The sequence below is a fragment of the Triticum aestivum genome, chromosome 3A (assembly GCF_018294505.1).
Source record: "Triticum aestivum cultivar Chinese Spring chromosome 3A, IWGSC CS RefSeq v2.1, whole genome shotgun sequence".
Classification (NCBI taxonomy): Eukaryota; Viridiplantae; Streptophyta; class Magnoliopsida; order Poales; family Poaceae; genus Triticum; species Triticum aestivum.
Window position 1 is genome coordinate 717,689,271 of NC_057800.1, and position 27,010 is coordinate 717,716,280.

At 45.5% G+C, this 27,010-nt stretch overlaps 1 protein-coding gene across 1 annotated transcript; it reads right to left on the minus strand.

The window, feature by feature from the left end:
- Window positions 1–6,422: 6,422 nt before the first annotated feature.
- Window positions 6,423–10,654, minus strand: LOC123063465 (protein IRON-RELATED TRANSCRIPTION FACTOR 2). Its single transcript, XM_044487256.1, has 3 exons — window positions 10,118–10,654; window positions 9,675–10,010; window positions 6,423–6,541 (listed from the first exon to the last, which is right to left on the minus strand). The coding sequence occupies exons 1-3, from the start codon at window positions 10,421–10,423 to the stop codon at window positions 6,446–6,448; spliced, it is 738 nt and encodes a 245-aa protein (XP_044343191.1). The 5' UTR covers window positions 10,424–10,654; the 3' UTR covers window positions 6,423–6,445.
- Window positions 10,655–27,010: the final 16,356 nt, after the last annotated feature.

A 27,010-nucleotide genomic window follows, 5' to 3' on the forward strand; every position in this document is an offset into this window, starting at 1 on the left:
TCACTACATCCCATAAAATATTTAGGTCCAACATCGAAATGTACATTGAGAAACACAAAAGAAAAATACAGATCTGAATAGTATCAATGTTGCTATTGTCTCTTCTTTACACTATTCATCCTAGATTTCACATTTTTGTTTCTCAATGTGTGATCCGAGTTTGGACCTGAAACTTTTAGGGCTTGTAGTCACATTTATTATGAACATTCATATTTTTTTTCAGAATTTTTTGAAATATTAAAAAAAATGTTTATTGACATTGGAATACCGAGTAAGGCTGGGAGCACCGGATACTTTCCTCATTGCACTCATACCCATCCTAGCATTGCCGACCGCGGACCCGATCATCGAGGCGGAATCCTAGGACATACCGGCCCTGGTTGAAGCATTCGTCAATGCCCCCTGCAATGCCACAAACGTCAAATTTTGCTGCACCGCACAATCTGTCTGTCAACAAGTAGTTTAGTTTAATTATAGTTTTATGAATGTGAAGTCGTGACTTTTCCCCTCCTATGCATGAATTTGTTTTTTTAGAAAAGGAGGATAACCACCGGCCTCTGCATCTGGGAGATGCATGCAACCATTTTATTTATTATTTTCAAGGACCTTACAAAGTATTATAACAATATGTCTGAATCCACCATCTTGGCAACATATGCCGCTACTCCTATCCAAATGATGAAGGCATGCTAGCTAGGCCACTACCCAGACCACTCATCTAAGCCTAACATCAAAATGATGAAGGGGTGCTAGCTGGGCCACTACCCAGACCACTCACCTAAGCCTAACATCAAAAGTCAGAAGCCCCAGCCGAGCCACATACCGGGTCTGGGGTACAAACCGGTCCAACGCACTCTTGTGTCGTCGCCGCCATCTTCGACAGGTCCGTCTTCAAAGCAAAAATTGAGGCTTCTACCTTGTCTGGCCACTCAGCCATCGACGTCACCACGACACCAGACAGCTTCGTCCTCCTGCGCGAGTCCATCATCACACATCGAACGCCGAATCTCCACCGCGCCACGCCGCCGAGATACGCCACCATCAATGAGTAGGATGAAGCACCGCTCCGCCGAGTCTGGCAGGGCTGCTGAAGACCAAGCACCGTGGAAGAAGGACTCCGAGGCTGAGCACATAGGCGGCAGAGCCCAACGCACCGCCACCAGACGAACTCCGACCACGCCACCAACCGCCGCCAAGCAACCAAAGCATCACATCCACCCCAAGCTCACCACGAACGACATCCCCAAGAGGGTGACGACGCCCGGAGCGCCGCTGCCGCTCGATCCGGCAAGGATTTGGGCTTTCGCCCGGCATACGAGCTAGGTGGAAGGAAGAGGGGAAGGAGGCAACCTGGACGGTGCCTTCAAGAAGGTTACGGCGCCCTCAGGCATCGCCGCCGTCGTGGCCAGCGCTTGGCCTCGGATTTCTCCGGAGCCACCTCCCACCTCCAGCCGCCAAACAGGTACAACTCCACCGACAAAAAGGCCGCCCAAAGCAGGACCATCGGGAGGCAGCCCTGGTTGAAGTAGACAGAGGCCTTCAGATCTGGATCGGGCGCCGCCGACCACGCCGGAGCCCGGACCAAGGCCGCCGCCCCGGCGTCCCATCCGCCGCCCGCAGCCGACGCAGCCAGAACCATGGTGACGGAGATCCAGGAGGCAGGCTGGGGGACCTCAACCCCGCCCAAACTCGTCGGGCAGAAACCACCAGGCCGCAGCCTCGGGGCCGCCGACGACGCTCCCGCGGCCGCCACCCGCACGGAGGCGCAACCTCAGATCCGTCACACGCCGCCTGCACCGCGATTCCCAACCCAGCGTCCGAACTACGCCGCCGGAAACCGAACGCGCCCGCGCCGCGCCTTGCGCGCCCTCGCCACGCCGTCCCGAACATGGCAACCCTCGCCGGTGCGCGCACCCACGCGAGCGCCGCCCCGAGTCCCCGCTCGAACGAGCGGCCCGCGCCGCCCCTGCTCGAACTGGAGGAGGGAAGGGCCCCGCCGCCGCCGAGCCGCGCGGGCTTCGCCCGGCGACGTCCGCCGGCGGCGGCGAGGGGAGGAGGGGCCGGAGGGGCCTGCGCTGGCGGCGGCTAGGGTAATGCAATGTTAGCTTACATTAGTGTTGTAATCCTTTCAACTGAGTATGTGGTTACTAGGTTGATGCAACAAAAAAAAAGATATGGAGGCAGCCGTTTGACATCTTTGTGTTTGTGTATACGACAAGCTCTATATTCATATGAAGTGCACTCAATATGGCGGATGGCGATTGTAAATATGATGAATCTATTAAAGTTGATCCAAGTATACTTTTAGTAAAGGGAAGACGGAATCGTACTACACTCTACAAGCAAGTACGTTCTGCTCGAGATCTTGGAGACACCAATGCAGTGAGCCAATGACGTTGCGTCGATGCAAGGATGATTGAATTTTCCATGTGTACAATAGATCTTGTAGATGTGTTCTCAGTATTTCGTGGATGCATGCTGCACATGCACACCCTCACTATAAGGATGAGCACACCATGACACCAAAAGATATGTACAGCTAGGACAACAACATTCCGTGGAGGGTGGCATTTGGGTGCCCCGGCATCGGCTTTAACAGTAAATTGAAAATATAGTTTTTTTTCTAAAAAACATTTGTATTTTTTTAGCATCAAAGATGGTCGAGTGTATTAGGAGCGTGTAAAATTTCATGGGCAAATGATTTAATGGAGCTTTAGGCAAAATGAAAAGAACCCAAAAAATTGGCTGCCAAAGTTTTTTTGTTGTTGAGAAAATGCATTTTTCAGAAGTACCCACAAAGAAACATGGATGTCGTCTGTCATCGCCGATTCCGAGGAACCAATATTGCGTCTTTGACCACACCATCATGCCACTAGGGGTATGAATAGTAGAAGAACCCATTGAGACAAACAAGTGTCCAAATTGTAGCCCATAGGCTCAGATTTGGCTGACTTTCTTGACTCCTCCCTTGCACGTGTACGTCATGCTCGGTGACTCTCTATCAAATTACTTTTAAAAATAATCTACCCTTGGTGCGTCCTAGATAGCTCATGAACATCATCTACAGGCCATAAGTCGTCGTTGGCCGCACAGAAGGAAGAATAAGGCGGAGACAGACTCTTATGTTGGGTCAACCTCATTTGAGAAGTTAAGTTTAGGGGAAGGGATGGGTGGAAAATAGCTTAATCTATGAAAATTTGAAGGATTAAGGTTGAGGAATAGTTTAGGAGATTAAAGGAGATGGAAAGGGCTAGATATGCCCTTAGATGGATGTCTTTCAGGAGAGTGCACGCCACTTCTTTGCGGCAAACTCTACATTTATTTATTTTTTGCCTGTTTTTATCATGCATACTTACTATACTCAAAGCGCAGATGGATACACCTAAAATTATGTACAATAGTATTTATGTGGAACACCCTACATTATATCTTTATCTTTACCTAATATTAAAGGGAGGAGCCTTTCATAATTCTTCATACTCCCTCCATCACAGTTTAAAGGGCGTACCTCACATCTCTCTGGGCCCAAGGTCGCTAGCGATTGGCAGGAATAAATGATGCGCTGGAGCTGCGGTAGTTAAGGATATGTGCCTAATTAATCGCCAAACAAACTCATAATAACCTCCCGGTCCAATAAAAGGCCTTGCACAGCTATGCATGCAAACAAAACCGATTCACACCTCCACCTAAAGTTTCAGTTCACACCATGCATGCGCACCACGAAGGCAAGCGGAAGGAGTAATTTCAGCGGGCTAATTAATGACCTGCGCCCTATTTCCCTCTAATTGTGAAAAAAATTGGTTTTGGAGATACACCCTTTAAACTGTGATGAAGGGAGTAGATCACCTCTTTACATCCGTTGATTTTATATTAATCATGATGATTGACGCTTGAGATTTATAAAGAGAAAGGTTTTTTTTTCTCTTTTAAAAAAGGTAAGTTCTCTATTCCACCTCTTTTCGTCTAGCTATCACGATGGATGATCCATCTATCGTCTCTCCCCCCGATCGAGCCATCTCATGTGTCTGGCCCAACTCGATCAACTCAAGCCCAGCCAGCCGTGAAGCCCTTCCCACGTTCCATCTCTTCCTTGCCTAAAAAAAACGTTCCATCTCTTCCCTGCAAAAAAATAAAAAAATTCTTCCCCAAGTCTCGTTTCTTTAAAAAAGAAACGTACGCACATCGCCAAAAGGAGGAGGCTAATGCGGTATCCTTCCCATCCGATCGAGCCCTGGATCCTCCGATCCGATGGCCCTTTCTTCAGCTTCCTTACATCGTGAGATCCAGAGGACGCAAGACGGACGACGCGGACGATGCGACGAAGCGGAGGACGCAGCCCTAGCTAGCCTGGCACCACGGCAACGCGGACGGCGCAGAAGAAGCACCGCTAGCTAGCACGGCACAACGGCGACGCAGACGGCGCAAAGGACGCAGACACACGTGACGGGTCCGACGAGTGCATGCAATGTTTACCTGGGGTTGTTAATGCCTTGCGTGGCAGATTCGAAATCAATGGGGTAGTGGCAGATTATTTGAGCATAGATCTGGATTATGGGCCGTCCCACAGTGACACTGCGAATGAGAGGCTATAGGTGCTATGGAGGCGACTGTGGGGATTGGGGGTGATTGCTGTAGCTGCTGTGGAGATATTTAAGACTTAATTAGTACAGTACTTAACTTGCAACATTTGCATGATGTGCTCATACACACACGTGCGCATAGGATTAGATCCTATATCCATGTGAAAAGATTCAAATATAGTTGCACAGAAGCGTAGTTCATTAAATTATAAAGTTCAGAAAAGAGAATTGGATATAATTTGTTGGAAGACCGCCTACATGCGGATCATCGCCAACTGTCGTTCATCTTCTCCGACTACGAGTTGTGATAAGATCAGGCGGAGGACTACTTCAATGAGCTGCCCGACATGGAGTGGCGGAGGACATGGTCACCGGCGCCATGACAATGAGGCACTGTAGCAGCTACACCCGCGCCGCCCCCTCCAGGCCATCAAGCTGGAACTCGCTCTAATAGCTCAATCTTCCCGGCAGAAGTGCTTCCTGATCAAGTACGTTCTGGTGTTGATGTCCTGGTGCATGCGAGGAGTGGGCGGCTAGCACTGGCCGGCAGCAGCAGCTTCATCATCTGCTTTATGTTTGTTTTGGTCTGTGTATACCTGTCTGCTGATGCATGCAGTGATATGAATCATACAGGTTTGATCTACACCCGTCTTCCAAAAACTTAATGCTTGATTATCACTATGAGTATGCTTTATACATATTTTTTGTCCAAAGAAAAAAAATGTGAGTGAAATATCCAAAGCAAGTATGAACAGTAATAACTTAAAAAAATAGATATAACACCCTCACGAATCTTTTTTTGTCTAAAGCGTATGCATCAAATTTAAAAGCATTAAGTTTGATGCGTATGACTCGAAAGAGATTCATTTTTTTAGCTCCGGGTGTCCCTACACCCTCACGAACAGTAATAACTTTAGAAAGTTTAGAAAACAAAGTAAAAAAAAGGAATTCAGGACATCAAATATGCTAAAAGTTTTAAGCACTGCTTTTTTTGTCATGTATTGAGCTCATTGGACTTTGGTTTTTTAATATATTTTTATTACTGTTTATGGCTGTGTAGGGTTACCTGGGAATGATCACACCTTTTTCTCGTTAATAACTGAAAGCACATGGGTTCATATTGTTGTCTAACATCAACCATAGATCAAAATCTTTGGTGAAGTGGTCCGCTGTAGTTTCTTTTTCTGCTCATGCAATCTTCCGGATGCTACCTAGATGTGGCAATGGTGGGTGTGCGTCTTTAGCACAATGAGTCAGAATCATAATCGAATCAATAGCGAAGATAGCATATCGGATAGGAAGAATCTTTGTTGAAAGTTTCAACCAGGTGGCCTTGATCTCGTCAAATAGAAATGATGACCCACTCTTTTTTTTTTGCCCGGCCAATTCTTATTTATGGTAACTGATGTTTGCTTTGTAGGGAACCACAAGTGCACAATATAGTATTTTCTTTGGTTGTAGAAATATGCACCATTGGACTTCTTTGCCGGTGGGTCGATGCCTTGAGAAGGTGCAAATACGATGGAAGATCGATTTGGGCTTCAATTTTATTCATGCCGAGGGGAGGAGGTACGGAGGAGAATCCAAGCCAAGGAGAGAAGATTCAAGCCCAGGCCCTTGAGAGCTTCATGTTAAAATAGAAAGCGTGGACCTGTTTGGGCTGGGCAGAGGGGTTGAGGCAGGCTTATTGCCTTACGTGCGAGTAACTTCTTCTCCCGTTGCAACGCACGGACATATTACCTAGTTATATATCATGCATGCATCAATACTATTTATCTTCGATCATTTTCTTATATATACAACATACATTTTGGTTCATGGTTAAACATGTATGATAATATACGCCATTATTGTGCTACAATCTACTAGTGATGTAGACGCAGTCCTGCCTTTTGCTTCATGACGTTCTCCAGTTCTTCACAAAATGCTGGACACTCCTTGCTCATCGTTCGTTGGGTTCTCTGTTTCAATGGGAAATGTGATGGAGTTGTAAGTTCTTGGGAATAAAATTGCCATTCCATGGTTGATCATAATGACATATTAAGATACAATTTAAAAGTTTATGGCACATTTGTAGTGTCACTACTTAGTGTATTAGAAAAAATGGATAACACGTAGGAATCCACATAAAGATTCATAAAAATATCTTCCAAATATCCATTTTTCGCTGGTACAACTAATAGACTCTCGAAGGAGTAGAGGCCTAGAGAGTGGGAAAAAGATCCATGCATTCTATCGCATTCATATATGTCATTGCCTAACGAATTAAGGGGATGTTCCTTTCTTTACTTGGTACACTTCCCATGCTTAATGGAGTCAGTTGGCCACACAAGCAAGACATCATTTCAAGAGTTTTGGTATTTAATCATGTCATAATATATCCTTTTCCCTTGACATAAATCCAAATACAACAAGCTTGATCCATTCCATTAGTTGTATCAACATGATCATGATGCCCCCTCCCACCCTTTAGTTCAGGATGGAAAGGATGTGAGAAAAAACAAGACCAATCAAGGTGCATGTGGGTCTAGCTAAATTGTATTAAGACCCTGGCACATTTAGATTTAGTGTAGTATGAACGAACCCAGCCTATGCGGCTACGGTAAGAAGCAAAGTCCTCATCCAACCAAGTGCTCATGTCTCCCATGTCAAAAGAAAGTACCAAACATTGGGAACATGTTCTCTTTGACAAGTGTGTTATGATTGATCACTAAGGAATGTTGATATGTTCGTAGTTTGAATCCTTGGAGCCCATAATATGTTTTCGACAAAAGGGTGGACTTTATGAACTCAAAATAAAGCATCAAATGGATACAAATGCAATGAGCACACAGCCGGCCTCTGCATAATTAGGATGCATGCGACCATAACCTGAACCACACAAATGCACAAAAACTAATACAAGACCGAAGCTATTCTGAGGTGGAGGAAAAAAAGAAACCCCAAAGCGATTAAAACATTGACGATGGACTACTACAACGACCATATCTGCAAAAACCATGTCTTCACATCATAAGGATAATGAGAAAGGTTCTCCAGTAGTAAAGTCTCAATGAAGGGAATAGTGCTCAAGCGCCAACGTCGTCTAATAGAACCACCAATAGGGAGGTCTTGAGTTTTCACCATGAAGATAAAGTCCGAGCAAATCGTAAAGAAATGCCTTCAATAAGGTAATGATGAAAAACACCTTCGTTGCCAGGTATAGGAAATTAGGGTCATGCAATGGGGTTTATGCCTGGAGATTGAGACTGGGTATTCGAGGAACATCACCAAATCATAGTCATCAACATATTGTCACCACCACATTATGTGATCCCAGTAGCTAGATGCATACCATGGTCTTGACATGCGACACCACACAAGTTAAGTCCATGCCCGCACAAGCATATATTCAAATTGCAACATGTGCCAGTTGCCACCAAACACTCAAAACGACGAAGGTCATCGTATAACATGAGGTGAAGATTGGAGAGGGAGGATGGTCACAGGCACCGCCAATATCCCAATACAGGACAGTCTGGCAGTCTTGTACCGTCCTCATGCTCCACCGTCCTCCCATGTGGCGTAAAATTGATCGGCAATGCATACTCCTCGTTGCCACCGGATCTAAAGGTCTAAGACCCTTGACCCATTGCATGAACCACCTAGCATCGCAGGACCATGGCACCATCCGTGCGCCAAAGCGGAGGTCTACCTCGTTGGGACAAAGAACGATGTCGCCATCGCCTGCGTACCAGCAGGTGGGATCGCGACCACCGACGCCTCACCATTAGAAACCGTTGATCCCCAAAAACAATACAATCACTGCTGCAGAGCCGTATCCTTTGGTTCAAGTGGTTGCCGGTAGATCACATGTCACTGTCGAAGGCTACTAGAGCAAATACCTCCCCACCGCTACCTTCATTGACCCATCCCGGAATTTAGCCTGGCCACTGGTCTCTAACAACGACAAGGGGAAAGGAGAATGGGCAGGTAGGAGGCGTCGTTTGTGGGTAAGGGAGGAGGGAGCGGTTGTGAGGAGGGAGAAGGAGGGAGAGAATGCAACTCGAAGCTCAAAAGATGGAACTTGGTCAACCTAGAATGACGAGGTTTCTTGTAATCCCTACTATATACTGTTAAAATAGTTCTTGGTACTATAACCAAGAACCATTTGAGCAGTCGGATAGACTCGTTGTGATCTGTTTTGACATTTACAGTACATATTCCTAGCATGAGATTCGTCCTTGCAAATTTTGGTCAAGGTAAACGAAATGTACCATTCACCATTTGTTGTACTGTGCCGCCCTTTTAAATTCAAACTAGTGGTTGGGGCGCCACCCTGTTCCGCCGCTTAAGAGGAAGTTGTGCACACGTTTTTATCTACAAAAAGTACATAGAGTTCTCGCCTCTGTCCAAAAAAAAAATTCAGAAAAAAATTCTCACCCTCATCTAAAAAAAAGAAAAAAATTACCATCACAACCTACCAACGAGTGCCACTTTGCATAACCTTCATTTAGAAAAAATATAAGAGGCCCTCACCTCCATCTGAAAAGAAAAGGTGCATTTAAAAAATAATCCACACCTTCATCTAAAAAAGTTCAAAAGATTTCTCACCGCGGCCAACCAGCTTGCGCCATGTGTCATAGCCGGTTAGCCGCCCTTCACGCGTATCTTAATAGGTTTAATTGTAGGCTACAGTCCCCACCATCTGATTTGAGTTAACAATCATGATCTTTTATTGGGGATGGGGTTGGGGGAGATCTATGGAGGTCGAAGCAAACGTCATTCCAATATTACAATAAACTAACTTGCATTTGATGTAACTAACTAACATTTAGTCCTAGTAATAGATAACGCGTGGCAGTGCCTGACCAGATACGATTTCATATATAGCAAAAAAATTGCCCCCAAAGATGTCCTCAAATTAAACACTTTATATTAGTAAAAGAAATAGACGTGCCTTTTGCTGAGTTTTAGCACATCGTACTATATATTGTTTGTTAAGATAAAATCATAAGCATCCACATGACATATTACCAGAAGGAAGCCCCAAAATATCAAATCACAAGCATCGATGACAGAGATTACCAACAGGAATTAAAGGCAGGTGTGTACCTGAAGATGAAGGCTGTAGAACGTCCTGTTCTGGAATGCGGAAGTGGACGAGCTGATGAGGCGAAGACCTTCATTCTCCAGCACGTTGATGCACTTGGACATGGGCAGATCTCCAGCCATAGTGCTCACCAGGCTGACCTGGACCATGATACCCCTGTCGTCGATGCAGGTGGCGGACACAGTCGGAGCCGTGTTCTCCCTCATGGTCAGCACTCCTGGCTTGCAGCTGGCCCGTGTCAGCTCCTCCTTCTTGTTCTCCAGGCCTTCCACCTGCTTCTGCTGCTCCGGGATGTACTTGAGCACCCGTGACACCGTGATTGGAATGCTCAGCTTCTTCTGCAACACAGTCAATTGAAGGAAAAGATAAATTGGTTGGATGCTCATGACAGAACCTCTCCCATGTACTATATGAGAGCCACGGAGGAAGATGAATGAGTAATTACGGTGCGATCGTCTTCGGGGAGGAGGGAGCGGAGGTCGGAGTAGAGCTCGTTGAGCTCCTTGCGTCGGTCTCGCTCGTAGGCGTTGTGACTGATCTTGCGATGGGAGCCCGAGCCGTCGCCGTCGCCGCCCGAGGAGGTGCCGTTGTTGGCGGTCGGCGCCACTGGGATGCCGTGGTTTCCGAGGCCCAGCCACTGCGTGGACGGCGCGAGGTGATGATGGACGCCGGTGCCGGAGAAGATGTCCGGCTCCAGCGACGACATGCTCCTCGCGAACGGGTCCTCGAACAGCTGGTAGTGGTGCCCCATTGCAAGCCGGCAGCTCGCAGCAGCTTGCGTCTGCTTGATCGACGGGTTCGTGTGGAGAGGTTAGAGACGATGGATGAGAGAGGGAAAATCTAGCTAGCTTAACTAGCTTCCTAACCACCGAGCAATCTAGCTGCTATTGATGGCATTTTTCTTTATGAGTCACAAGAGGAAGCGGCAGTAGTAGCCTGGTAGTAGGGGAGGAGGCTCACTAATGTAATTTTATTGAGATGATTAGCATTAACTACTTCTCATGGCTGGTCTGATCTATGGAGCCCGCTTGAGCTCCCATTTATATATGCCGAGGGATGAGGGGATGTCAGTGTCACATGCCGTTATAATTTTCAGATTACTAATTTTAGGGGGAAAATTATGAGAATGAGAATAAAAATAATTTGAGAGTAAGGGTTTTACCTTGTGCTGCTCGAATATCCATGCAGAAGTTGTTAATATGAAAAAAAGCGGAAATCAAGAAATCAATGATATCATGAAATACTTATACTTTGGGGGTGTTTGTTTCCAGGGACTTTTTTGTGTAAGGACTAGAAAAAGTCCCTCTTAGAGACTTTTTTACCAAACGGGAGGGACTTTTTAGGGACTAGGCATTTGGGACTAAATGAAGAAGACTCTCAAGGATAGTCTTTTTTGGGACTTTTTGGAACTTTTCCAACAATGCCCCTCCATGCATTCAATGGCCCGCCGCCCCATAGTGTTGTTTGATTGTTATTTTTCTATATACTAGGGGCAACATGGTCATTTAATAACCTCTAGGAAGGGACTAGAGACTTTTTAGTCTCTGGGAACAAACAAAGAGGGACTTTTTAGGGACTAGAGACTTTTTAGTTGGGACTAGAAAAAGTCTTAGGACTTATGAACCAAACAGGGCCTTTGTGGGAATGCCATGAGGCTAATAATTGTGGGAGTATCATATACTGATATCATGAAATTTAATACTCACTCCTTTCCGATTTATAGGGCTCAATTCAAAAATCTCTCCAACCAAGATAGATAGTGAGTGGTGGAATACTTTTTGTAATTTGCAAAAACATCCAATTAATGCTCTTGTTTTCCTAAAAAATTTATGTTTACAAATGTATTAATTGCAATGCATGCATGCATAAAGTACATGCATTGGTCAATTTTCTCTTAATACTTGCATGTAATTATTTAATGCACATTGGAATCTGAACTTGTGATGGGGAACAACCAAATTGAGCCTTACAAAATGGAAAAACTAAGATTTGGACATAAGCCTTATAAACCGGAAAAGAGAGAGTACATATTTTACAACCCAACTTTTCTTTTCGTTTAGTGAGATCGTTAATACACTGCATGCATGCAAGAAAATTGAGTGGAGGAAGTAGCTAAGTGTCATTATGGTTGCATGCTGAAAATATTAAACAAGCATGCATAGATGGCCTTGTATAGACGCAAAATGTGTTATAATGAGAATGTATCATAATAAATGTGTTATAATAAATGTGTTGATGGCCTTGTATAGATGTAAAATGTGTTATAATGAGAAAGGTAGATAATGTATCATAATAAATGTTATGCTACTCCACAAGCATGCATGCACATCATATATTATAATGAGAATGGATGAAGAGCCCTCCACATCAAGTTATTACGACAATGTAACAACTCGTTTAACATAGATTATACCAACCTAAGGAACTACTCTCGCCGAGTCCACATAGACAACCCTGCAAAGAAATTTTCTAGATCGCCCTTGAGTAGCCCTGCTTGTTTCCATAGGCAACCTTCCCTCTCGATAGTCCATATTACCTAGCTAGATGACCAATGGTGTCTCGCCATCAAAGACGATTGAATTCCCTATGCTTCCAAAACGTCGACATGCATATGATGATGAGTGCCCATCCATCCTTCCTCCTGTGGTTCTCTCCCTCTTTGTTAGCACACCACTGCCCAAGTTTGTCGTCGATCGTAGGTATCCAATCTTGCTGTCCCCAAGCGGTGCACACCACCGTCCACACCTATCTCGCAATGCATGTAAGCAAGATGTGGCCGATGGTTTCTCACTAGTATGCGTGTCCGATTTGTGATCATGCTGCTTTGTTGTTGCTCCTTGTTTGGGGTTCTAGTCCCCTGTTATGTTTTCTTTTCTTTTGAGGTTCTCTTAGTTTCAACCTTGTAAACTTGCAGTGGTTTATTTAATGAAAATTGATGGGGAGGCCTGTTGTTTCGGAAAAAATAAGGTGGAGCTGGCGACACAAGTGATGTTTACCGGGCAGCACAGATATGGCGGTCTAGGCTTGGATAGAGGCCCCTACATATTAGTTTTGTTTGTCCTTGTTTATCATTGTGCCGTTTCTATTTGTCCCCACTGCGTCATTGCATGCATCTAGTATGCAAAGGACCAAGAATAAGCTCATGTCACTGAAGTGCGGTTGTATCGGCTTGCTGTGATGATGTTTTTTGTGGGGGTTGTGACTATGTTGTCACTAAATAAATAAATTAAAATTTTCATTTATCAAAAATACTAAGTAATGCTCTATGATATATGCATTTGTCATATATATATACAACAATTTTCATGGGCACTGGTTTTTTCAAGATGGAGTCCAACTATATGTGTAATAATTCACGGTTGGCTGGCCTATATCCGCATCAAAAGATATAACATTCAAATCATCACCTCACTGTTTCAACTATCAAGGGTTTGTCCGAGGTCCCCTAAAAAAAAGGTTTGTCTGAGTTCAAGCCGTGTGTTCTCGTCAGATTTTCGGTTCCCATGTCCTTGTTTCCTAATAAAGTTATGAAGTTTTTTTTTCTGGTTTGTAAGTTGTTTTCCTCAGCACTACGTATTGCGTATGTCAGCTATCTAATGAATCTCTATAACCGAGTACTTATTTACACATTAATCTGGCAACCTATTGTTTATGTTGATGCATCATAAGTTAAATCTAGAGGATCCAGCAGCACCGGTGGTTACTGGACTAGTGGACCTAACATTTCCCTTTCCTGAAACAAAGAAGAAAGGCACGTAGCATCCAGCCCTATATTCGTGTTCGCTCTGGTTGGCACCGGACTGGATGCCCTTTTGGTTGGTCTAATCCTAGTACAATATAACGATCATCACCAAACAACTTAATTAACCGCACAATGCACTGTACATTGACCAAGTTTAAGGAGAGGAGCCAATGCATGTACTGACAGTATAGCTAGTGGGGGTAGATGCTGCGCTGGCTAGATGCTTACTTCCCAAAAGTAGATTAGTTAAGCCATCTAGATTCGCCCTTCAGGGGGATCTACGATGGGGTTTATCTTAAGTAATCGCCGCACTGACGTACTCAGACTGGGCTCGGGCTTATGTTAATGGCGCGTGGCCGGGCCGTGCCGGAGTGCGCCAGGCGCGTGGCGGGGCCGTGCCGCCGACGGGTTCCCTCCTGGGCAGCACGCACAACTGTAGGCGCTTGTCCTGGGAGCATCTGTGTGGCTCTATCCTTACGGCATCTCCAACGTCGACATGTAAACCTCTCGCATATGTTCGGATCACGCTGCCCGGACGGCGGAAGCCCTCCAATACGGGGCTGTATCGGTCCGTAGGACAGTCCAGACGTATTTTCTTCCGCCAACCGAAGACAAACGTGGAAGGATTTTGCAAGAGTCCGGACCGCTGCCACGCCCACTTTTGACCGTCCTGACCCATCTGAAATCATCACATTAACACTTGAGCTAGTCCTAAAGGCCAAACAAGGAATCTGATTTTACCATTTATACTTCTACACGTGCTAACGAGTTTTCCTCATAATCGCATATTCAAGAACCCTAGCAATTATAGCATAGAATATAAACATTGGCTATAAACTTGGAAATAAATAATACAAATATTATTGTCTCGAGCGCATAATTTTAAGAGCCTTCCATTTTCACTAGAGTCAGTATCTAGATTACATAACTTCCTTTACACCAATAGCAATCCGGTGTGTTCATGCTTTGCTCATGGTAGAGGCTTCGTAATCGGGTCTGACACATTTTGATCGGTGTGAATCTTGAGTACATTTACTAGACCTTCTTCAACATGATATCGAATCAGATGATGCTTGCATTGCATATGTCTGGACTTCTGCTGGGACCTTGGCTCCTTTGCTTGAGACACTGCATCATTATTATCACAATAAAGCTCCATGGGATTCATTGCACTTGGAACCACATCTAGTTCTTCAAGAAACTTCTTGATACAATCTGCCTCCTTCAGAGCTTTTGAAGCTGCTAAATATTCCGCTTTCGTCATATAGAATTCACAATAGTTGTTTGGTTGATACTTTTCCAAACCATGACACCACGAATGAGAGTGAAAACATAGCCCAGTTGAGATTTGTAGTCATCTGTATCAGTCATGAAGCTAGCATCGGTGTAAGCACTTACAACAAGCTCGTCATCACATTCATAGGCTAGGAGTAAATCTTTAGTCCTACTGAGGTACTTTAGAATATTTTTTAACTCCTGCGCAGTGAGCCAATCCTAGATCAGTTTGGTACCTGCTACAAACACTTAGAACATAAGAAATAATATGGTCTTGTGCATAGCAGACCATAACGGATGTGAGCATGCCGGATACACTGTTGGCAGCCACGACCATAGCGGCCTTGACCTGTGCGGACGACCACGCCACACGACTGCAGATGTTTGAATTTCGCTACAAACGAGGGTTCAAGAGATACTCCCTCACTTGTCACCTCCTATTTGAGCTTGTCATCCTCACGCAAGATGGGAGTACAATATTTAGATGGAAGCGCAGTATTTTTGTTTTCATCGTCAGCCATGGGGAAATAATTGTTGGAAATAAGCCCTAGAGGCAACAATAAATTAGTTATTATCATATTTCCTTGTTGATGATAAATGTTTATCATTCATGCTAGAATTATATTGACCAGAAACTTAAATACATGGGTGAATACATAAACAACACTATGTCCCTAGTAAGCCTCTACTAGACTAGCTCGTTAGTCAAAGTTGGTTAAGGTTTCCTAACCATAGAAATGAGTTGTCAATTGATAACGGGATCACATCATTGTGAATAATGTGATGGACGGACTCAATTGTAATCTTAGCATCAGAACATATCACTTAGTTATTTGCTATAACTTTCTTCATGTCAATTATCTGTTCCTTATACCATCTGATCATGTCACTCCCAGATACCGGAGGAATACCTTGTGTGCTATCAAACACCACTTTGTAACTGGGTGATCATAAAGGTTCTCCACAGGTATCTCCAAAGGTGTCTGTTGAGCTGCATGGATCGAGACTGGGATTTGTCACTCCGTGTGACGAAGAGATATCTTTCGGCCCTCTTAGTAATGCAACATCAAAAGAAGCTTCATGTGACTAATGAGTTTAGTCACGTGATCTTGTATTACAGAACAAGTAAAGAGACTTGCCAGTAACGAGATTGAACTAGGTATGAAGATATCGACGATCAAATATCGGGCAAGTAACATATCACCGGACAAAGGGAATTGGATCCCGAATTAACTAAATCCTTGACATTTTGGTTCAATTGATAAAGATCTCCGTTGAATATGTGGGAGTCAATATGGGCATACAGGTCTTGCTATTGTTTATTGATCGGAGAGGAGTCTCGGTCATGTATGTATGTTCCCGAACCCGTGGGTCGCACGATAACATTCGGTAGCGCTAGGGTAGTATTGAGATATTAATATAGTGAAGTCCGAAGGTCATTTTGAGTCTTAGATGGGATCGGGGACGTCACGAGGAGCTCCAGAATAGTCTGGAGGAAAGATTTATGTATGGGATGTATCATCTTGGGTTCCAGAAAAAGTTTGAGTTTTCCGATATTGTATCGGGAACGTTCTAGAAGGTTCTAGGGTGGGGCCCACCTGCATGGGGGACCCACATGGACGTGGGTAGTGGGGAAATGCCCCACACCGCTGGTCTAGCCGCACCAAGATCCCCTCACAAGGAATACGATCATATCCCGAAGGGATAAGATGAAGATCCCTAAAAAGGGGGTAGCGATCGGTGGGGAAAGAAAAGGAGGGATCTCCTTCCTCCCCATTGGCCAACGACCCTAGTGGCTTGGAGGGCAAGCCACCTGCCCCGTCCACTGAGGGAGTCCTGGATTAAGGGGTCCTCTGGCGTCCGGCCTATGTGATATGGGCCGGACTATTGGGCCACGAAGAAACAAGCTAGAAGACTTCCTCCCGTGTCCGGATGGGATTCTCCTTTGCGTGTGTCGGTGCCAAAACCGGCGGATCTCGGGTAGGGGGTCCCGAACTGTGCGTCTAAGGTTGATGGTAACAGGAGACAGGGAACACGATGTTTACCTAGGTTCGGGCCTTCTCTATGGAGGTTATACCCTACTTCCTGCTTGATTGATCTTGATGGATATGAGTATTACAAGAGTTGATCTACCTCAAGATCATAATGGCTAAATCCCTAGAAGTCTATCCTATGTGATTATAATGGCTAAATCCCTAGAAGTGGAGCGTGGAAGCAGCATTTATAATATGACCTAGAGATTTGCAAAGTACATATGGATCTGATTGTCGCAGACCCATTGACTAAAACCTCTCTCACAAGCAAAACATGATCAAACCCCAGAACTCATTGAGTCTTAATCACATGATGATGTGAACTAGTTTAGTGACACTAGTAAACTCTTGGGATGTTGGTCACATGGCGATGTGACCTGTGAGTGTTAATCACATGGCGATGTGAACTAGATTATTGACTCTAGTGCAAGTGGGAGACTGTTGGAAATATGCCCTAGAGGCAATAATAAATTGGTTATTATTATATTTCCTTGGTCATGATAATCGTTTATTATCCATGCTAGAATTGTATTGATAGGAAACTCAGATACATGTGTGGATACATAGACAACACCATGTCCCTAGTAAGCCTCTAGTTGACTAGCTCGTTGATCAATAGATGGTTACGGTTTCCCGACCAAGGATATTGGATGTCATTGATAACGGGATCACATCATTAGAAGAATGATGTGATGGACAAGACCCAATCCTAAGCATAGCACAAGATCGTGTAGTTCGCATGCTAAAGCTTTTCTAATGTCAAGTATCATTTCCTTAGACCATGAGATTGTGCAACTCCCGGATACCGTACGAGTGCTTTGGGTGTGCCAAACGTCACAACGTAACTGGGTGGCTATAAATGTACACTACAGGTATCTCCGAAAGTGTCTGTTGGGTTGGCACGAATCGAGACTGGGATTTGTCACTCCGTGTGACGGAGAGGTATCTCTAGGCCCACTTGGTAGGACATCATCATAATGTGCACAATGTGATCAAGGAGTTGATCACGGGATGATGTGTTACGGAACGAGTAAAGAGACTTGCCGGTAACGAGATTGAACAAGGTATCGGGATACCGACGATCGAATCTCGGGCAAGTACAATACCGCTAGACAAAGGGAATTGTATACGGGATTGATTAAGTCCTTGACATCGTGGTTCATCCGATGAGATCATCATGGAACATGTGGGAACCAACATGGGTATCCAGATCCTGCTGTTGGTTATTGACCGGAGAACGTCTCGGTCATGTCTGCATGGTTCCCGAACCCGTAGGGTCTACACACTTAATGTTCGATGACGCTAGGATTATAAAGGAAGTTTGTATGTGGTTACCGAATGTTGTTTGGAGTCCCGGATGAGATCCCGGACGTCACAAGGAGTTCCGGAATGGTCCGGAGGTAAAGATTTATATATGGGAAGTCCTGTTTTGCTCACCGGAAAAGTTTAGGGGTTTATCGGTAGCGTACCGGGACCACCGGGAGGGTCCCGGGGATCCACCAAGTGGGGCCACCAGTCCTGGAGGGCTGCATGGGCCAAGTGTGGGAGGGGACCAGCCCCTGGTGGGCTGGTGCGCCCCCCACAAAGGCCCAAGGCGCCTCCAAGAGGGGAGGGGGGCAAACCCTAGGGCAGATGGGCCCTAAGGCCCACCCCAGGTGCGCCTCCCCCTCTCCCCCTTGTGTCCGCCACCCAGATGGGATCTGGGGGCTGCCGCCACCCCTAGGGAGGGAACCCTAGGTGGGGGCGCAGCCCCTCCCCTTCCCTTATATATACTTGAGGTATTGGAGGCTGCAAGACACGCGAGTTCCTCTCCTTCTTGGCGCAGCCCTACGCCTCTCCCTCCTCGTCTCTTGCGCTGCTTGGCGAAGCCCTGCTGGAGTACCACACTCCTCCACCACCACCACGCTGTTGTGCTGCTGCTGGATGGAGTCTTCCTCAACCTCTCCCTCTCTCCTTGCTGGATCAAGGCATGGGAGACGTCACCAGGCTGTACGTGTGTTGAACGCGGAGGTGCCGTCCGTTCGGCACTAGGATCTCCGGTGATTTGGATCACGACGAGTACGACTCCTTCAACCCCGTTCTCTTGAACGCCTCTGCTTAGCGATCTACAAGGGTATGTAGATGCACTCTCCTTCCCCTCGTTGCTGGTTTCTCCATAGATAGATCTTGGTGATACGTAGGAAAATTTTGAATTTCTGCTACGTTTCCCAACAGTGGCATCATGAGCTAGGTCTATGCATAGTTTCTATGCACGAGTAGAACACAAAGTAGTTGTGGGCGTTGATTTTGTTCAATATGCTTACCGTTACTAGTCCAATCTTGATTCGGTGGCATTGTGGGATGAAGCGGCCCAGACCGACCTTACACGTACTCTTACATGAGACTGGTTCCACCGACTGACATGCACTAGTTGCATAAGGTGGAAAGCGGGTGTCTGTCTCTCCCACTTTAGTCGGATCGGATTCGATGAAAAGGGTCCTTATGAAGGGTAAATAGCAATTGGCATATCATATTGTGGTTTTTGCGTAGGTAAGAAACGTTCTTGCTAGAAACCCATAGCAGCCACGTAAAACATGCAAACAACAATTAGAGGACGTCTAACTTGTTTTTGCAGGGTATGCTATGTGATGTGATATAGCCAAAGGATGTGATGAATGATATATGTGATGTATGAGATGATCATGTTCTTGTAATAGGAATCACGACTTGCATGTCGATGAGTATGACAACCGGCAGGAGCCATAGGAGTTGTCTTTATTTTTGTATGACCTGCGTGTCATTGAGAAACGCCATGTAAATTACTTTACTTTACTGCTAAACGTGTTAGCCATAGTAGTAGAAGTAATAGTTGGCGAGAAACTTCATGGAGACACGATGATGGAGATCATGGTGTCATGCCGGTGACAAGATGATCATGGAGCCCCAAGATGGAGATCAAAGTAGCTATATGATATTGGCCATATCATGTCACTATTATTTGATTGCATGTGATGTTTATCATGTTTTTGCATCTTGTTTACTTAGAACGACGGTAGTAAATAAGATGATCCCTCATAATAATTTCAAGAAAGTGTTCCCCCTAACTGTGCACCGTTGTGATAGTTCGTTGTTTCGAAGCACCACATGATGATCGGGTGTGACAGATTCTTACGTTCACATACAACGGGTGTAAGCCAGATTTACACATGCGAAACACTTAGGTTGACTTGACGAGCCTAGCATGTACAGACATGGCCTCGAAACACAAGAGACCGAAAGGTCGAGCATGAGTCGTATGGTAGATACGATCAACATGAAGATGTTCACCGATGTTGACTAGTCCGTCTCACGTGATGATCGGACACGGCCTAGTTGACTCGGATCATGTAATCACTTAGATGACTAGAGGGATGTCTATCTGAGTGGGAGTTCATAAGATGAACTTAATTATCCTGAACATAGTCAAAAGGTCTTCGCAAATTATGTCGTGGCTCGCGCTTCAGTTCTACTGTTTAGATATGTTCCTAGAGAAAATTTAGTTGAAAGTTGATAGTAGCAATTATGCGGACTAGGTCCGTAAACTGAGAATTGTCCTCATTGCTTCATAGAAGGCTTATGTCCTTAATGCACCGCTCAGTGTGCTGAACCTCGAACGTCGTCTGTGGATGTTGCAAACATCTGACATACACATTTTGATAACTACGTGATAGTTCAGTTAAACGGTTTAGAATTGAGGCACCGAAGATGTTTTGAAACGTCACGAAACATATGAGATGTTTCGAGGGCTGAAATTGGGATTTCAGGCTCGTGCCCACGTCAAGAGGTATAAGACCTCCGACGATTTTCTTAGCCCACAAACCAAGGGAGAAAAGCTCAATTGTTGAGCTTGTGCTCAGATTGTCTGAGTACAACAATCATTTGAATCGAGTGGGAGTTGATCTTCCAGATGAGATAGTGATGTTTCTCCGAAGTCATTACCACCAAGCTGCTAGAGCTTCGTGATGAACTATAATATATCAGGGACATATATGATGATCCTTGAGATATTCGCGATGTTTGACACCACAAAAGTAGAAATTAAGAAGGAGCATCAATTGTTGATGGTTGGTGAAACCACTAGTTTCAAGAAGGGCAAGGGCAAAAGGGGATACTTCATGAAACAGCAATTCAGCTGCTACTCTAGTGAAGAAACCCAAGGTTGAACCCAAACCCAAGACTAAGTGCTTCTGTAATAAGGGGAACAGTCACTGGAGCAGAATTACCCTAGATACTTGGTAGATGAGAAGGCTGGCAAGGTCGATAGAAATATATTGGATGTACATTGTGTTAATGTGTACTTTACTAGTACTCCTAGTAGCACCATGGTATTAGATACCGGTTCGGTTGCTAAATGTTAGTAAACTCAAAATAAAAGGCTGCGGAGTAAACAGAGACTAGCTAAAGGTGAGCTGGCAATATGTGTTGGAAGTTTTTCCAAGCTTGATGTGATCAAGCATCACACACTCCCTCTACCATCGAGATTGGTGTTTGCGTTGAGCATAGACATGATTGGATTATGTCCATCGCAATACGATTATTCATTTAAGGAGAATAATGGTTACTCTGTTTATTTGAATAATACCTTCAATGGTCTTGCACCTAAAATGAATGGTTTGTTGAATCTCGATCGTAGTGATACACATGTTCATGCCAAAAGATATAAGATAGTAATGATAGTACCACCTACTTGTGGCACTGCCACGTAAGTCATATCGGTATAAAACGCATGAAGAAGCTCCATGTTGATGGATCTTTGGGCTCACTCGTTTTGAAAAGTTTGAGACATGCGAACTATGTCTATTGGTGTATATGCATGAAGAAACTCCATGCAAATGGACTGTTTGGACTCACTTGATTTTGAATCACCTGAGACATGCAAATCATACCACATGGGCAAGATGACTGAAAGCCTTGTTTTCAGTAAAATGGAACTAGAAAGCAACTTGTTGGAAGTAATACATTTTGATGTGTGCAGTCCAATGAGTGCTGAGGCGTGTAGTGGATATCGTTATGTTCTTACTTAACAAATGATTTGAGTAGATGTTGAGTATATTTACTTGATGAATCACGAGTCTGAATTATTGAAAGGTTCAAGTAATTTCAAGGTGAAGTTGAATGATCATCGTGACAAGAGGATAAAATATCTATGATATGATCATAGAGATGAATATCTGAATTACGAGTTTGGCACAGAATTAAGACATTGTGGAAATTGTTTCACAACTAATAGAGCCTGGAACACCATAGTGTGATGGTGTGTCCGAACATCATAACTGCACCCTATTGGATATGATGCATACCATGATGTCTCTTATCGAATTACCACGATAGTTTAAGGGTTAGGCATTAGAGACAACCACATTCACTTTAAATAGGGCACCACGTAATTCCGATGAGATGACACCATATGAACTATGGTTTAGAGAAACCTAAGCTGTCATTTCTTAAAAGTTTGGGGCTGCGACGCTTATGTGAAAAAGTTTCAGGCTGATAAGCTCGAACCCAAAGCGGATAAATGCATCTTCATAGGACACCCAAAACAGTTGGGTATACCTCCTGTCTCAGATCCGAAAGCAATAAGGGATTGTTTCTAGAATCGGGTCCTTTCTCGAGGAAAAGTTTCTCTCGAAGGAATTGAGTGGGAGGATGGTGGAGACTTGATGAGGTTATTGAACCGTCACTTCAACTAGTGTATATAAGTGCACAAAGAGTTGTTCCCGTGGCACCTACACCAATTGAAGTGGAAGCTTATGATATTGATCATGAGACTTCAGATCAAGTCACTCCCAAACCTCGTAGGATGACAAGGATGCGTACTACTTCAGAGTGGTACGTAATCCTATCTTGGAAGTCATGTTGCTAGACAACAGTGAACCTACGAGCTATGGAGAAGCGATGGTGGGCCCAGATTCCAATAAATGGCTCGAGGCCATAAAATCTAAGAGAGGATCCATGTATGAAAACAAAGTGTAGACTTTGGCAGAACGGTTCGATGGTCGTAAGGCTGTTGAGTACAGATGGATTTTTAAAAGGAAGACGGACAATGATGGTAAATGTCACCATTAAGAAAGCTCGACTTGTCGTTAAGATGTTTTCCGACAAGTTCAAGGAGTTGACTACGATGAGACTTTCTCACTCATAGCGATGCTAAGAGTCTGTTGGAATTATATTAGCGTTATTTATGAAATCTTGCAGATAGGATGTCAAACATTATTTCCTCGACGATTTTCTTGAGGAAAGGTTGTATGTGATACAACTGGAAGGTTTTGTCAATCCTGAAAGATGCTAATAAGTATGCAAAGCTCCAGCAATCCTTCTAAGGACTGGAGTAAGCATCTCAGAGTTGGAATGTATGCTTTGATGAGATGATCAAAGATTTTGGGTGTATACAAAGTTTATGAGAAACTTGTATTTCCAAAGAAGTGAGTGGGAGCACTATAGAATTTCTGATGAATATATGTTGTTGACACATTGTTGATCAGAAATGACGTAGGATTTCTGGAAAGCATATAGGGTTATTTGAAAGTGTTTTTCAATTGAAAGCCTGGATTAAGCTACTTGAACATTGAGCATCAAGATCTATAAGGATAGATCAAAACGCTTAATGGTACTTTCAAATGAGCACATACCTTGACATGATCTTGAAGGTGTTCAAGATGGATCAGTCAAAGAAGGAGTTCTTGCCTGAGTTGTAAGGTATGAAGTTAAGACTTAAAGCTCGACCGCGGCAGAAGAAAGAGAAAGGACGAATGTCGTCCCCTATGCTTTTGTCATAGGCTCTATACGGTATGCCATGCCGAGTACCGCACCTGATGTGTGCCTTGCCACATGTCTGGCAAGAGGGTACAAAGGTGATCCAGGAGTGGATCACTAGATAGCGGTCAAAATTATCCTTGGAGTAATAAGGACATGTTTCTCGATTATGGAGGTGATAAAGAGTTCGACGTAAAGGGTTACATCGATGCAAGCTTTAACACCTATCCGAATGACTCTGAGTAGCAAACCGGATACGTATAGTGGAGCAACCATTTGGAATAGCTCCAAGTGGAGCGTGGAAGCAGCATTTATAATATGACCTAGAGATTTGCAAAGTACATACGGATCTGATTGTCACAGACCCGTTGACTAAAACCTCTCTCACAAGCAAAACATGATCAAACCCCAGAACTCATTGAGTCTTAATCACATGATGATGTGAACTAGTTTAGTGACACTAGTAAACTCTTTGGATGTTGGTCACATGGCGATGTGACCTGTGAGTGTTAATCACATGGCGATGTAAACTAGATTATTGACTCTAGTGCAAGTGGGAGACTATTGGAAATATGCCCTAGAGGCAATAATAAATTGGTTATTATTATATTTCCTTGTTCATGATAATCATTTATTATCCATGCTAGAATTGTATTGATAGGAAACTCAGATACATGTGTGGATACATAGACAACACCATGTCCCTAGTAAGCCTCTAGTTGACTAGCTCGTTGATCAATAGATGGTTACGGTTTCCTGACCATGGATATTGGATGTCATTAATAACAGGATCACATCATTAGAAGAATGATGTGATGGACAAGACCCAATCCTAAGCATAGCACAAGATCGTGTAGTTCGCATGCTAAAGCTTTTCTAATGTCAAGTATCATTTCCTTAGACCATGAGATTGTGCAACTCCCGGATACCGTAGGAGTGCTTTGGGTGTGCCAAACGTCACAACGTAACTGGGTGGCTATAAAGGTACACTACAGGTATCTCCGAAAGTGTCTGTTGGGTTGGCACGAATCGAGACTGGGATTTGTCACTCCATGTGACGGAGAGGTATCTCTGGGCCCACTCAGTAGGACATCATCATAATGTGCACAATGTGATCAAGAAGTTGATCACGGGATGATGTGTTATGGAACGAGTAAAGAGACTTGCCGGTAACGAGATTGAACAAGGTATCGGGATACCGACGATCGAATCTCGGGCAAGTACAATACCACTAGACAAAGGGAATTGTATACGGGATTGATTAAGTCCTTGACATCATGGTTCATCCGATGAGATCATCGTGGAACATGTGGGAACCAACATGGGTATCCAGATCCCGCTGTTGGTTATTGACCGGAGAACGTCTCGGTCATGTCTGCATGGTTCCCGAACCCGTAGGTTCGATGATGCTAGGGTTATAAAGGAAGTTTGTATGTGGTTACCGAATGTTGTTCGGAGTCCCAGATGAGATCCCGGACGTCACGAGGAGTTCCGGAATGGTCCGGAGGTAAAGATTTATATATGGGAAGTCCTGTTTTGGTCACCGGAAAAGTTTTGGGGTTTATCGATAACGTACCGGTACCACCGGGAGGGTCCTGGGGGTCAACCAAGTGGGGCCACCAGTCCCGGATGGCTGCATGGGCCAAGTGTGGGAGGGGACCAGCCCCTGGTGGGCTGGTGCGCCCCCCCACCAAGGCCCAAGGTGCCTCCAAGAGGGGAGGGGGGAAAACCCTAGGGCAGATGGGCCCTAAGGCCCACCCCAGGTGCGCCTCCCCCTCTCCCCCTTGTGGCCGCCACCCAGATGGGATCTGGGGGCTATCGCCACCCCTAGGGGGGGAACCCTAGGTGGGGGCGCAGCCCCTCCCCTTCCCCTACATATACTTGCGGTATTGGAGGCTGCAAGACATGCGAGTTCCTCTCCTTCTTGGCGCAGCCCTACCCCTCTCCCTCCTCGTCTCTTGCGCTGCTTGGCGAAGCCCTGCTGGAGTACCACGCTCCTCCACCACCACCACTCCATTGTGCTGCTACTGGATGGATTCTTCCTCAACTTCTCCCTCTCTCCTTGCTGGATCAAGGCATGGGAGACGTCACCGGGCTGTACGTGTGTTGAACGCGGAGGTGCCGTCCGTTCGGCACTAGGATCTCAGGTGATTTGGATCACGACGAGTACGACTCCTTCAACCCCGTTCTCTTGAACGCTTCCGCTTAGCGATCTACAAGGGTATGTAGATGCACTCTCCTTCCCCTCGTTGCTGGTTTCTCCATAGATAGATCTTGGTGACACGTAGGAAAATTGTGAATTTCTGCTACGTTCCCCAACAGAAAGCACTCCGACCATGTCCGGAGCGCAGGGCAAGTGGATGGCCTCCACCGTCAAGGAGACATCACCCAGCTTCGGGAGGCCGGATATTTGGCCAAGGAGGTAGCCCATCGGCTTCCGACCGAGGGATGGATCGTCCCTACCCCGAAGCCCCATGAGAGGGTAGTTTTCATCCCCCACTTCGTCCGCGTAGTTTTCATCCCCCACTTCATCCGCGGGATGGGATTTCCACTCCACCCCTTCGTCCGCGGGCTCATGTTCTACTATGGGCTAGATTTCCATGATCTGGCCCCAAATTCCTTCCTCACTATCTCGACATTCATCGTCGTGTGTGAGGCCTTCCTCCACACCCCACCCCACTTCGGATTGGGGCTGAAGACCTTCAATGTAAAGCCGAAGGTGGTGAGCGGCCAACACGCAGAGTGCGGAGGCGCCATGGTGAGCAAAATGTCCAACGTCCCGTGGCCCAAAGGCACCTTCGTGGAGACCATCAAGGGGTGGCAGAAGTTGTGGTTCTACGTCACAGAGCCCCGCGACACTACCTGGGCCGCGGCTCCTAAATTCAAATCCGGGGCCCCAACGCGGCTTACCTCCTGGCAAGAGAAGGGCCTGGATTGGTCCTCGTCGGACGAGCTGACAACGCTTCAGACGTGCACCAGGAGCATGATGGACAAGACCGTCAAGCTTGTCGATGTGATTCAGGTGATGCTAGTTCGCCGGATCCTTCCATGCCAGAGCTAGGCTTGCCACCTATGGGAGTTTGATCCGGTCGAGCACAAGACCCATCAACGGTTCTTCGGAACTACGCACGAAGATATCTGGAAGGTGCTCTTCAAGGCCAACGAGACACAACCGAAGACGACCGAGGACCGTGGGCACGACCTGGCCCATCCCGCCAGTTCGGTAAGTTTTCCGTGTTTCAAGGTGTATCCCTTACTTGCTTAATCAAGGAGGATGTCCAAACTTCCCTATTTGTTTTTTCAGGGTTGGACAAAGAAGGAGGAGCGGATTCAGTGTCCAGCTCCGCTGCCCGAGGAACTAGCCATCCCGCTTTTGACGAAGATGCTGGTTCCGGCGCCCTACAAGGTGCTGGAGAAGAAGGCCAAAAAGAAGGCCAAGGGGACCAGAGGTGGCCTCCGTCCCAAGGGTACTTAGGACATGGCGTCTTTAGACGCCGAAACTCACTCCTCCTCCGTC